Here is a 14,018-nt window from a genome sequence, read left to right as displayed (position 1 = left end):
GGTTGAAATATTTTTTCTCACTTCATTTTCGGTTTTCATTTTAACTTCACCACTTGACTTTGTGTTCACCAATTTTCTTGTTTCTTGTAACTTTTAAATAAAGTTACTATGTTTTTGACTAATCAAAAAGTTAATTTTTGTTCTTCTTAATTGTTCTCCATCAAAATTGATTGGATTCTGGTTATATTTAGTCAACCACGGTAAAGGATCGTACCTTGTGCAATAACTTGTTCACCTTTTGTTAATCATGTTTCATGATGCTTGGTTTAGTTTACCTTTATACTATTTACTCCTGGTCAATCAACTAATCAGTTCGTTTAATTTGGACACTCGTCAACCAAACATTAAAATTGGACCAAAAGGATCATATTTTGGTTACTCGGTGGCCGAGCATTTAATTGATTTCGATTCACCTGTGTAAGTTTCTTATTTTTTGTCCTCTTCCTGTTATAAACTTTATCCACTCTTTTCTTGCCGTAAGTTTGTTCCTACACATTATTTCCTAAATAAGGTAATACCTATCAAAATAAATTAGGTAGGTGTCTAATGTAAGCTCAGGTAGGCGGTTAATCTGAATCTTCTTTAAGATGTTGATGTAGTGGTTTAAAAGTTATTTTTTTTAACCTTTTTTGTCTTTGTCTTGATTGTTCCGATTTGTGTAAACTAATAATTTAACCTGATCATTTCAGATTATTAGTTGGTGCTCCTCGAGCTCAAACAGATCAACCAGGAACAAATCGATCTGGTTACCTTTTCCAATGTAAAACATCAAATTTTATTGATGATTGTACTCCGCTTTCAGTTGATTATGATCGCAGTAACCCACGTGAGTAACTTGTTGATTAAAATGACAAAAAAAAGATGGTGGAACACACATTAACGTTGAATAAATGAATTTACAGTTCCACCAAGAGAAAAGGAATTTAAAAATGACCAATGGCTAGGAGTTGTTGTCAAAAGTGCCGGACCAGGGGGTCAAGTAATGGTAAAATCATCATCACTCTATTAATCCCTTTACCATCCAAATATCCCTCTCTAACCAACAGTCCTCCCTTTATCCCTTTTCCCTGACCATTTGAAAAATGAATGATTGAAATGTACCAGTGATTATCAATCAATCAAACTTTTACACACAAAAATCTGAAAATAATGACAATACCAAGTCCATTCAATCAAACTAGGTTAGGTATTGATACAAGATAAAGGACCGTTTACCCAAGCTTGTTTACACAGTCCAAGATAAATATGGACAGTTGACTCGTGCTGTATTACAATAGTGAGATTGGATAACACAAAGAGAGGGAAAATGTTTGTGTTGTTCAATGGCTTTTTAAAATAGGAGTCAAAGATGTAAATCAAAGGCACGAAAAACTGACTCTAGATTGAATCACAATAATTCAAAGGGCAGTAAGGTCAAAAAACATGAGGAAAACTAAAAAACACAAAAGTCGTGATTAGGTTGTTTCAATTTTTTAAATGAAAACAAATTGAGTGTGATATACATTTTTACAGACTAACCATATAATTGATGTTGACAGGCCATTCGCATTCATCTTTTATTACAACATTCATCTTCCCTCATCTCATCTCTCCTCATCTGATGACATCTTTCCTACAGACTTGTGCCCATCGATACGTTGAACAAGGTAAAGACTACCACTGGAGTCGAGGTATTTGCTATTCATTAACCCACTACCTTGACTATCACCGTGCATGGGAACCTTGTGATAACCGTCCTGTCAAAAAAGCCCACGAAGAGTACGGTAAGTCTAAATTAGTGTAACATATTTAAAGTGAACAACTGTAAAAGTGAACCAACTAAACAAATTAAATTTACTTTTTAAAACAATTAGGATTCTGTCAAGCTGGAACAAGTATCGACATTTCATCTTCAAATGATCTGCTCATTGGTGCTCCCGGACCTTATACATGGAGAGGAACCGTTTTCATCAACGCAATCAGGTAAATATTTTATAAACTTGAGACAAACACAAATAATGATTTACCAATAATCGAATCATTCATTTACCATTTAGATTTGCTCTTCGTGATGATAAAACATGGTACATGGGACGAGTTCAAGAAAAGGAGTCGCCAGTGGATAAATACAGTTACTTAGGTATGTGTTGCCATTCATTTCATCTATGTTCAGATTATCATCAGTGAGTCACAACATTGTAACACACATTTTGTCATTCATCAGTGTTAACATTACTTTTCCACTTCAATTGATCCAATACATGTTTGCATTTTTTTCTCATCTTTTTTTTCATCTTCCTTTACATCTTTCTCTTTTCATCTTCTCTTTCATCTTTCTAAGTCTTCTCAAAGCCACAACTGATACAAAGTATTATTATTTATTCCAGTTGAGGTTTAGCTTATGGTTACATCAATTTTGTATCATAAAAACAAGCTTTAAAAGTTGAAAACACAGCAAAGCGTTAATATGTTTTACTAGTACAAGAAACGCTTTTTTTGTGCATCAACAGTTTCCAAAGCAAAGTAATTAAAACCACTAGACAAGCCTAACCATACTTTTTAATCATCATACAATGTTAGCATCAAGTTATCTCCATCATAATCTATTCCCATGATTCAAAGCTTTCATACAACGAATGTAAAAAAATGGTATTTTTCATTCAAATGTTAGCAATGGATTGCTTTGTGACCTTTTTTTGTCCAAAATATTTAATCTTCTTGATACTGATAAGTTATCAGTGATAACATTGTTATTCAACTTTTACATCTAGATAAACCAAGATCGCCTTTGATCCATGGCCATCTGAGTCCTCAACTCTTGACCAAAATATTGATTTTCACTTTACAATGACATGAGTCAAAAGATATTAACAGTAAACCCAATAGCTCAATCAGTTTTAATGTTAACCCATCTTGATGTCTATATTTGATGATTACTTTGAATCTTATTTCCTCTTAAATCAAACAGAGAGTAATTAATGATTTTATCGATTAATTTTGATGATCAAAATGATAATTACGATTTGTAAATGTTCCTACTCATAAATAATTGCGGAAAAAAACAGTTTGTTTGCTTGAAATTTTTCTAGATGAACATAACTATGATTTATTGTTGAAAAAATATTCTCATGGCTCATTGATATTTAATGTTTAATTGTTAACCCAAAACTAGCTTATTTAATTTAAACCTTAAAACAATTGTTTTTAATTTTACAGGAATGTCTGTTACATCAGGAAAGTTTTTTGGTGATAAAATGAGTTTTGTTGGTGGAGCTCCAAGATCAAATGGAACGGGTTAGTAACTTATCCACCAGCTTTAATCACAATCAACTAGATTAAAAATTCACACTGAATTTCCATTTCCATTTACAGGTCAAGTCGTCTTTTTTTCCAAAGAGAAAGGTTCCTTTTTATCGGTTGACCTGATACTTAGCGGTGAACAATTTGCTTCATCATTTGGTTATACACTTCTTACAATGGATCTACAAAATGACAAGTAAATAATTTTCATTGCTCAAACAGCTAACATTATTAACACTTACCTTTCTGTAAACCCAAAAAACAGTAAACCAGATTTAATTGTTGGAGCGCCTTTCTATTATGATGGGTCACGTTCTGAAGGAGCTGTTTACCTGTATTATAATACAGGTAAAGGTATTGATTCCAAATATGATGTACGTCTTCTTGGTAAACAGGATTCAAGGTTTGGTTGGGCCTTAGCTGATCTTGGTGATATTAACAAAGTAAGATGTTCACAGCTGTCATGAAACATTGACTCAACTCTGAGCTAATTTAATTTACAAATTACCAAAATTAATTATTGGTCAAAAATAATCATGAATTGTCAATGTTTTGCACTCTTTTTCCCTGAAAGGATGGGTTCAACGATCTAGTTGTTGGTGCACCTTATGATGAAGGCGGTGGAGCAATTTACATTTATTTAGGTTCACCTAATGGCATTAAAACAAATGCCATCCAAGTGATCAAAGGTGAAGATATTAAAGGATTTGGACAAACTGGTCGCCCAATACGAACCTTTGGTTATTCACTTTCAGGTAAAGCAACTTTACGACTCTTTGTAACCTCGGCAATCTTGCTCACCTTTTTCATTAATTTCATGTTTATCTCATTCAACATGATAATCTCACAAATTGCTCAATGAGTTTATAAACATTTCCTCAGTTTCTTAGAAACACTAATTTATCTGTCATAATTTGAACCTCAACATCAACATCAATCTCAACATTTATTAATAGTTTCAAATGGGATAATTTTATATTATGTTCAATGGAAAAAATTATGAAAAGATTTTTTTTATCAATTCTCACTTCAATTTACACTCAATTAATTATAATGTCCAATCAACTGAGATACAAAAAATTTCTAGTTTCTGTACAAAGACTCAACCAGTTTTATTGAAAAACTTTTTTTCAATCAGTTTCAAGGTACTCTTTCCTTTGCTCCAATTAGTTTCCCTTTTCACCATTTCTCAGGTAAAAGGTAAATATCTAAGGTTATTAGGTCAAGAAAGCCACAAGAAAAGATGAATCCTTGTCCATTACTTTTTTTTCAATAACATCTTAAAACTCTCAATAGGAAATCTCAACAAACCTTTTTAACCATTAGTTCACTGTATGTGTTACCAGACAGTTTCAATCTCGCCTAACATGTCGCTCTTTACCTTTAACCATCTTTTACCTTTACCTTTTACCTTGGGCTAACTGTGTAAACAATTTACAATATAATTGATTATCGTTAATTTTTACCTTTCAGAATAAAGGTTAACTATTAATGTCACTATTTCAATATATTTAAACACTTCTTTCAACTGTTAAAATTGATGTTATTCATGTTTCCCTCAACTTGAACCAGACGGTAAAAACCAAGGTAAATCAGTTTTTATTGTCATTTATAAATGTGAACTGATTGATTGTTACCTACAAGTCAATATTACAAGTTAAATTACGAGTAAAAAAACAGAAAGATTTGCTGTTCAAATTCACACAGCAAGAGATCATCAATGGCTATTATTGTTGATAATTATACCATTTGAATTTGTTTTGTTGTTTCTCAACTATCGCTGAGATGTGTCTATGGTTACATTATAACATTAACATGAGATTTGAAATGCCCATCGAGCATTAAAGTAAGCTTTAAATTAGCATTGAAATAAGCATTAAAATCAGTTTTAATGCCATTACCTTTTGGATTCTCATTAGTTTATTTGCTCTTGAAATGACAAATCATTTCTCATCATCTTCAATGAACAAAAAAAACCGACTTTTGTTTCTCGAACACAAAATTGCTTTCAATATTGTATTCAAAATTACCTTTATTATGTTGACTCTGTTAGCCAAGTTCAATATTGATGAATAACATTAGTCTAACTGTTGAAAATGTTGTTGTAAAAGGGAGATAAAATGTTGAGGTTGTAAAGGTAAAAGATGAAAAAAAAGGTAAAGATGTTCAATAAAAAAAAGTTGAAAGATGCAATTCAGATTATCGTTGTTTGTTGAGTAAACAAATTGTTTTTCATTTTCAATTTGTAATCAACAGTTGATTTATAATGCGTTCAAGGTGTCAATTTTTGTGTATTTGTATTGATTAACTGATAAGCCAAAAATGAGTTTGATCATTTTATCAACGATATCAAAGATTTGATCCAAATCTTAACTTATTATCGCAATATTGATATTTTTATTGGTCCTTTCATTTCATCTCATCTTTCCCATGCTAAACTCAATCTAAAACATTGAGTTATATCCAACAGGGAACTTGATTATCTTTTATTCTCATTCTCATTTTCATTATCATCATCAGGAACATCAATATTATCATCTTTTTCAAGATAATGTTATTGACTTTCTTCAACATTTCAACTTGTCAAAGATCTTGACTTAACAGAGGAACAAAAAATACCTTAAAAAACCTGATTTTTTGTCTTAAGATGTTTAAATTGCATCTCAACTATTCAGGTTCACTTGTATTACTGATGTAATCTTTCAATGTAACACACCTTTTTGTTTTACCTGATTGTTAACAATAGCTTTTTAGTAACAACAATTAACAAACGATCTTAATCATCATCTTAATTTCATTGACTTATGAATGAAAATGACTCCAAAGATGTTGACACTCAATGTGTGTTAATATGGATGAAAATATTTCTGTTGATAGTTTCTTGATTGGTGGATAAATTTCAATTTTAATTGAAACTAAATGAAAGGTAATTTTGTTAGATTGTGGTGATTTCGTGACATAACAAAATCTTAATTAAGTTTTTATTTATGTGAATTAATTGCATTTAAACTTTCCTTTTTTTCTGGTTTCTAATTTTCTGCTTACCCAAACTTACCTTTTGTGTTGCTTTTACCTGCAACTTTGCTTTGTAATTATTGTATGATTTAGTGAAAGTTTACTCAATTTTAACGTTCACAATCAACTTTAACAAGGTTTGCGGTTATTTGTAAATTATTATAATTATAACAATTATAAAAAAAAGCTTCTTGAATTAACTTGTTACTTTAAAACTGTTTTTTGCTCTTTGTTATTATCATGTCAAAAGGTAATAGCAGATGAAAATTATGAAAATTAAGGTGAAAGGTTGAATGTAAATATGAATCTTGTGTCTATAAAATATTTAAACTTTGACCTGATGTGAACAAACAAATTGCATTTCTGTTAATTCACTGTATATTGATTAACACTGGCCAGATTTGATGATTATTTGAATGCCAATAATTATGATGGTTGATGGTTTGGGATGAAACTTGAAATGCTAATCAATGGGCAAATGATGAAAATGACCTTCTACCTTTGAATTGTTATCATGTTTAAATTTTGGACAATTAATCTTGTCTAGTTTAACACAAGAAAATGAGACAAAATTTAGCCTGGAGGGAATCTTAGGTCATTTGAAATGCTTCTAAATGCTACAAACTTTCCTTTCCATTTTACTTTCTTTTCTTTCATCTTTATCTTCTTCTCTCCCTCTTTCATCTTCCTGCTTTCTCTTTTTACCTGAAAGAAGAAGAAAAAAGAGAGAAAAAACAATCTTCCAAAATGTTAACAATTTTGGGTTAAAAACAGAAGAAACTGACCAAACAACCTTTCCATAAAGTCCCAAAGTACTCTTGAGTTAACCTTAAGGTTACTTTACTTTACTCAAATAACCTTTCATATTTACATTTTGTCCACTCAGTTGAAGTAAAATGAGATAAAAAATTGAACCCAATAGATGAAAATAAATGTTACTTTTTAACCAGATTTCTGGTCTTTTGAGCTTAAACCATTTCTTTGGTGAAAAATGATTATTAATGGATTAACACTGAAAATTAATAATATCATCACTTTACTGATGAATGTGTTGAACAGTTGTTTAATTGAAACCTAATGTTAGGCCATTAAATATCGTGTGTAAATTGGCTAACATTTTAGTTTGCTCATCACGCAATTTCACATCTTATGAATACAAATCTAAGCTTTCCTTTTCAAGCCCATTTAACCATAACCTTTCATTGATGCTATTGTTGTCCAAGGCCAAAGGTGACCTCAGTTGAGGTAAAAACGGCGATCTTTTCCTCTCCTTTTCAGCCATTGTTTACAACAAGCTTTCAGTTGATTTCCTACTTTTTTGGCGCCAAACGTATTCAGCTTCCTCTCTTGTTGTTTATTTACTGCTTGTAAATATTGATTGTAGTTTTACATTTTGCCCATTATAGTCCATTGTAAATATACATTTTTTGCCAATATTATTGTATTTCAAAAATGATTGCCTTAATTGTTACTTTTCCTTCAAAGTCCATCTTAACCATTCAATGCTCATTAATCATTATCATTGTTGTTTACAGGCTCCTTTGATATGGATAAAAATGGTTATCCTGATTTACTTGTTGGTGCCTATGAAAGTGATGCGGTAAGTTTGCTGTCAATATAATTATGAGAATAAACTTGCAGGTAAAATTTCATGCACCTTTGGTAACCGGATGTAAACCACATGATATTTTATCAAACATTGATTCTGTTCTCTTGACTGCCAAAGAACTCTTTCATTTTTGTTCAATAATCTTTTTTTATTTCTTAGGCGATTCTTCTTCGAGCTCGACCAATATTGAACATTGCTACTCGTGTTGACAATATAACTCAAATTGATGCCAATCGTGAAGATTGTCGTGAAGATCCAAGCTCAAAGCTTCCCTGTTTCGTTATTGAACCCTGTTTCCAACTCTTAAACTCACCAAAGGGAAAAAGCGTTCTCCAATTGAGATATGTCATTGAAGCTGAAAGTTTCCTCGAAAGTAAATATTGCTCATTGGAGTATTAACTTATTGTAATAATTTAATTGTAATTTATAATCGTGTTTTGATTTACAGAGAAACCAATTGTTCCTCGAGTAAAGTTTAATTCATCTGCTGAATCAGACAATCCTCATATTGTCAACACAACGATTCCCATTTTAAGTGATCGCGTTGGTCGGTGGAACTGTCATCGTGAACTTGTTTACATCAAGGATAAATCGGATATCCATCGATCGGTAATTTAATACGTTTATATTATTAATCAGATGCTGTCATTGATTAACACTTGATCAACTAACTCTTGTTTATTTACTATTTTCAACCTTAGATTCAATTTCAATTGACTTACTCATTGGAACAAGAAGAACCCAAACAACCTCCCGGAATGTGGTCAAATTTACCCGATATCGATAGATACCCAATTTTGAACCAAGAAGAAGCTCGAAAAGTATTTCATGCTTCATTCCTCAAAGAATGTCGTAAGTTGAAGTTGTTCAAACAAAACTGATTATTTACAATTTGCTTATTCTAATTATATTTTTGTATCACTTTACTTTAGGAAACACTGAGCAATGCCAAAGCAATTTAAATGTTATTGCTAAACTACAACATCCAATGGATACACCATATACACAGGATAGAATCTTATATTTAGGTAATCAACTTAATCAGCAAATTAATTCAACGTTTAAATGATGGAGTTGACCTATTTTGATTACTAGAAGGCAAAACAAATAAAACAAATTGCTTGATTTATTTACACTTGAAAATGTAGAGAATGTAGAAAAGGCTGAAAATTTTTAATGATATTGCTTTTTGCTTCTGCAATCAATAGTCAACTTCACATTTCTGTCAATAGTTTTATTAATTATAATTTTCTTGATTTAGGATCGACTGATGTTAATCTGGAATTGACTGTTCGTAATACAATGGAACCCGCTTATGATGCTAATCTTTACATTTACCATCCATTCATTACTTACATTGGGAAAGATCAAACGGTAATCCATTGTACAATTTAGTGATTACTTGGTGGCTGTTAAATTTATCTGCATTCAGTACAATTTCAATTACCAGTAGTCATTTCTTCCATGAATAATTAGTTATGAGTTTACCATTCATCTTTCAATGAGTTTAACAGAACAGCTTTTTGGCATTTCACTTTTTTTTCATCTGAAAAAATGATGAATAGGAATTAGAGTTGAACTAGTCGATAGACTCTCCGGAAATAAATTTCTAGTTGAATAGATGAAGAATCAGTTGAAAAGGTTTTTCTTCTCACATAAATCAATCATTTACAATCAGATATTGAAGTTATTATTGAAATTATTGTTCAAGTTGAAAATTATTCAAATAATTTGTCAGATTGATGGTTTCCAGTTCCAATTAATTAATCACTAATCTATAGTAACCCAGTTTTTTAACAGACTTACAATGAAATTTTGATAATAAATTAATTCTCTTGAATTTTCATCTTAACAGGAAGGTGAACAAATTGATTGTAAACCTTTCAATATAAGTCTTTTGGTTTGTTCATTGGGTAATCCATTCAAACGAGGAGAGGTAAGTTAATTAGACAAATGTAATTAATAAGACTGATTAACTAATTTTCTTTCTCTCTTTTTCTTTAGGTTAAATTGAATCTGAAATTTGATCCAAAAGATATAACCGAGTCACAGAATGATGTTGATATAAGAGTCTTTGTGAATACATCGAGTGTTGATTTGAATCAAGCTAAAAATGACATCTCAACAAAGTTATTGGTTATCCGTCGAGCTGACTTGGAAATTAAAGGTTCTTCAGATCCAGCCGGAGTTTGGTTTGGTGGTGAAGTTGTTGGTGAAGTTGCAATGGTTAGTAAATATCATATATCAAGTATATAATAATGATGACTGAATGAATCTATTTAAATAGGATGAAAGGCTGACATTGATTAGTTGTTGGAATGAATGAAACAAAATGAACTTTAATTTTGAATGTTTGTCTTGTGAATGGAGAGAGAAGCAAATGTGACATAATAAATTAACTAATGAATTATTTGTTTATCTTATTTAACTTGAAATCTGCAGAAAACGTCTGATGACATCGGAAGTAGAATTGAACATTCCTATACAATTATATCAAATGGACCTTATCATCCAAAGGAATTAACTGTTGAAATTGATTGGCCTTATTCACTTTCCAGTGACAAAGAAGAGGGAAAATGGTAATTTCGCGTTTATTGTCTATTAGTTGGTTCATCATCCATTAATAATGTCATTCATTTCATATTTTCAGGCTTCTCTACTTAATGAATACAATTGTTGTACAGGGTAAAGGTCAATGTGTACCAACACTTGGTACAGTTAATCCACTTAAAATTTGGGTAAGGTTATCATTATGCTTTCATTGGTTTAAACTGGATTTATAAATTATTTCAATTATTTATCATTTATTCACAGGATTCTGAAACAGTCTCAATAAAAAGTGACTCTTTTATTAAATCAAGACCAAAAAGGCAAACCATTGTTCCAGCCAAACGTATAATGGAAGATGGTAAAAGTCAAAATGTAGTTGTTTTAGTAAGTAAATGATTTTAAATTATGCTTTTGATAAATTATTTTAATTGACTATTATCTAATACTTGTCTATTAATTTGAATAACAGGATTGTCAAAAAAAGACGGCTCGTTGCTATAAATTTTTATGTTATCTTCAAGATCTCCGTCCAGGAGTGCCATCAGTAAGTTACATTGTTTTACATTGTTTGATTCAAATTTTTCTATTCCTCTGAATTGTCTTAAATAATATGAATTTTTTATTTTTATTTTTAAAGGTAATTGTGTTCATAGGTAGACTTTGGAATTCAACTTTTGTTGAAGATTACGCTTCAGGTGTTAATCAAGTTCATATTTATTCACGAGCAAGGTTAGCAATTGGACCTTCAATCAGGCAAAATCGGACAAATGATGATAGTACCTTTGTAAGTTTAATTTATTTGATTATTCTCAATCGCAATTAGTATTTAAATTAGCTAATCAAATCTTTTTCGTTCTATCATTTCAGGCAATAACTAAAGCTTATCCAGATTTACCTTTACTGCCACCACCGAGGGTTCCTCTTTGGATCATAATTATGTCTATACTTTTAGGAATATTGTTACTTATTTTGTTAATCATTGTCTTATGGAGAGTGAGTATTATCCGTCAAAAACTCTGATTTTCCTGATCTATTGACAATTTAAATTCTAATTGTTTTTTCTCTCCTTTTTCAGTGTGGATTCTTCATCAGACGAAAACCTGGTTATTTGGCTGCCCCGGTGGAAGATAAAGATTTTGACGATTATAATTAACTCAATTTTTAACAAATGTCTCTCAGTCCTTCGCTTTTGCTATCTAAAACTTAATCAAATTTTTAAGTTAACTTTTTTGCAATTCTAATATAGCTTTTTATTTTTCTATTTGACTATCAAATTTTATCAATAAATAAATAACTTTATTCGCCTACAACTCATTTTATTATTCATTGCCAATAAAATTACTCCTTTTAATACAAAAGTAATTTACAATCTTACGTGATAATCTTACAAGAATCGTTCAAGAATACTTGCTAGATTTAAGTCGATCATCTGAATGGAATACTGATTATATTTACACTTCAGAATACTTTATAATCAAAAGGTGGTTATCACTCGCAATTAATTCTAAACACGATCAAATACTCTGATAATATTACATTTAATTTTTAATTTAACTATCAAGATTAGGTTGAATTTGAAAATGTTAGCTATTGGTACTCGGTTTAAATTTAATTTAGAACCAGCCAGAGTAATTGAAATTAATGATAAAAGCTATTAATGTTGACAATTAAACATAGAAGCTCCTAATTGTTAAGAGATTTCATGATTTAAAATATTATAGTTGGCGCTCTTTTTTGTCTTTTATTCAAGCCAATAGAGAGCGTAAATGCGAATTTGCCTGCATAAACGATAAACACGGCTGTCATTGATTGACGATTAATTCAATCAATTTGATTGTTGTCATTTGAAGTGTTTTATTATTTTATCTTACTTTCTGTGAATTTTGTAAATTTTGTTAATGTTGATTAGTTAATTTACTTTTCTTTATAAAAATGTTTAGCAGATCTAATTCAATGAATGTTACAGGACAAGAAGATGCTCCTTGGCTTTTCTCAACTTTGGCCCGTGGAGTGTCAACTGTTGCTGGCTTGTGTAAGTTGTGTCATCACTATTCTCATCGTATTCACCGGCGTTATTTTTATCTCATTTTATGGTAATTTATCTTATTTTTGCGCTTCTAATTTGCCTATCTCCTTATTGTTCTTTCCTGCAGTATCCATATTCTTTGGTTTTTGGGCAATGATCGGATTTGATTTTGGATGTTTACTTGCTGGTATTTTACTTATGTAAATATCAAATTATTAATATGACTCACTATTTTTCCTTTTAATTTGATATTCTTTGTCAATTAGAGAGTCACATACTTTTTAATCTAACATATTCTTTATACTGTTTATTTGCTCAGTTGTGAAGGTCTACTTGTTACACTTATCGAATCACCTTGTCTATGTGTCTTTTTGGACTTTGCTTTGATTCCAAGTCGCTTCTATGAAGGAAAACCTCATTGGTGGAAAGCTGTTTCTTATGCATTGTAAGTTTATCCCGATAACGGCTTCAGTTCATTGAAACAAAATTTACAACTTGTTTTCTTTTCATTAGATTTGCGGTAATACCATTCTTCATTTGTCAAGGGTTTTCCACTATACTATCCTGCTGTCTGTTGGCTGCAGCCTCGGCTTGCTACCTAGTCTTAAGTTTAGGAAAAAAGTAAGCAACTTCATCTTTTAACAAAAAATTTTGAATAATTTAATTAATTCCACTTTCGTTTATTCTTTTACAGAGCAAGTTTAGAGGAAATGAGAGCCAAAGCAATGTCAGAGAATCCAAGTGCCATTTTAGTGAATAATGAACTTGCAATTGATAAATCTGGACCTGCCCAATTCTCTCCGTCAGTTGCTTTAGGTGACATGAGAAATCAACAACCGACAATTGTTACTTATTGATAGATGAAACACATTTTAAATTGACATAATGAGGGAGAAAATCACCTTTATCAAATTATCGCCTTTCTCAGCTGATGTGATATTTATACATACATATTTATAATTAATTATTTAATAGAGAACGAGAATAATATTGATATCATCTCAACCTCTTTTAATCCATCCTCTCACCTAATTTTTTTCCTCTTTAATATGATTCTCATTGTTTCTTAAACCCTTGTAATCAGCTATTCCAGTTTGGTGGAAATTAACTTGCTAACCTTTTATTTACTCGTTATTTCTTTTCTTCTCATCAATACATCAAATCATACTAGATTATTCATTCCATTAATTCCTATCATCTAAAAATTTTGGTTATACGGTGGAAAATAATGAAATTTCTTTTGAATTTTACCTCTCATTGCTCACCTAAACAACGCCTATTACTTTCAATCATAAGTTATGCTTAATCATCAATAATTGTTTACATCCAACCTTATCTTCTCGATATGAATAACAGTAACTTCAAACGATTATCACCTTTATTTTAGATTGAGAAATTAATTCGGTTATAACCATTTATGGAACTTTTGAGAATCCTTCGAACCTCCATGATTTAACTTGATAACAGTAAAGGAATCAAGGAATGGATAAAACAATAGCTGTAAAGTTGTATTTTACATAGATGATAATTTATTTTAGA

General features: G+C 30.6%; 2 protein-coding genes across 2 annotated transcripts; both read left to right on the top strand.

Moving 5' to 3' along the window:
* Positions 1 to 24: 24 nt before the first annotated feature.
* LOC107362352 (integrin alpha-PS1) lies at positions 25 to 11,763 on the top strand. The gene is made up of 25 exons (XM_015929391.2): positions 25 to 417; positions 690 to 826; positions 903 to 985; positions 1,619 to 1,763; positions 1,854 to 1,962; positions 2,037 to 2,119; positions 3,196 to 3,273; positions 3,352 to 3,475; positions 3,545 to 3,722; positions 3,854 to 4,034; positions 7,830 to 7,894; positions 8,063 to 8,276; positions 8,352 to 8,512; positions 8,605 to 8,755; positions 8,836 to 8,931; positions 9,165 to 9,277; positions 9,759 to 9,839; positions 9,908 to 10,129; positions 10,346 to 10,482; positions 10,554 to 10,641; positions 10,718 to 10,837; positions 10,923 to 10,997; positions 11,091 to 11,237; positions 11,321 to 11,446; positions 11,529 to 11,763. The coding sequence occupies exons 1-25, from the start codon at positions 248 to 250 to the stop codon at positions 11,604 to 11,606; spliced, it is 3,162 nt and encodes a 1,053-aa protein (XP_015784877.2). The 5' UTR covers positions 25 to 247; the 3' UTR covers positions 11,607 to 11,763.
* Positions 11,764 to 12,282: 519 nt separating this feature from the next.
* On the top strand, positions 12,283 to 13,860 carry LOC107362359 (calcium channel flower). Its single transcript, XM_015929401.3, has 5 exons — positions 12,283 to 12,485; positions 12,607 to 12,679; positions 12,799 to 12,924; positions 12,993 to 13,100; positions 13,174 to 13,860. Exons 1-5 carry the CDS (start codon positions 12,386 to 12,388, stop codon positions 13,334 to 13,336), a joined length of 570 nt encoding a protein of 189 aa, XP_015784887.2. The 5' UTR covers positions 12,283 to 12,385; the 3' UTR covers positions 13,337 to 13,860.
* Positions 13,861 to 14,018: the final 158 nt, after the last annotated feature.

The sequence above is a fragment of the Tetranychus urticae genome, chromosome 1 (genome assembly GCF_039701765.1).
Source record: "Tetranychus urticae isolate SD_2017Ah chromosome 1, NJAU_TeUrti_SD_1.0, whole genome shotgun sequence".
Taxonomy (NCBI): domain Eukaryota; kingdom Metazoa; phylum Arthropoda; class Arachnida; order Trombidiformes; family Tetranychidae; genus Tetranychus; species Tetranychus urticae.
This window is presented reverse-complemented; position numbering and strand designations above follow the sequence as displayed.

Excerpts from the sequence above, each read along its gene's own strand:
- LOC107362352 (XM_015929391.2), top strand. The coding sequence starts at position 248 with ATGTTTCATGATGCTTGGTTTAGTTTACCTTTATACTATTTACTCCTG. Across the intron at positions 9,840-9,907 it reads ATCCATTCAAACGAGGAGAG|GTTAAATTGAATCTGAAATT; the intron begins GTAAGTTAATTA and ends CTTTTTCTTTAG. Across the intron at positions 10,642-10,717 it reads TTAATCCACTTAAAATTTGG|GATTCTGAAACAGTCTCAAT; the intron begins GTAAGGTTATCA and ends ATTTATTCACAG.
- LOC107362359 (XM_015929401.3), top strand. The coding sequence starts at position 12,386 with ATGTTTAGCAGATCTAATTCAATGAATGTTACAGGACAAGAAGATGCT. Across the intron at positions 12,925-12,992 it reads AAAGCTGTTTCTTATGCATT|ATTTGCGGTAATACCATTCT; the intron begins GTAAGTTTATCC and ends TCTTTTCATTAG. Across the intron at positions 13,101-13,173 it reads GTCTTAAGTTTAGGAAAAAA|AGCAAGTTTAGAGGAAATGA; the intron begins GTAAGCAACTTC and ends ATTCTTTTACAG.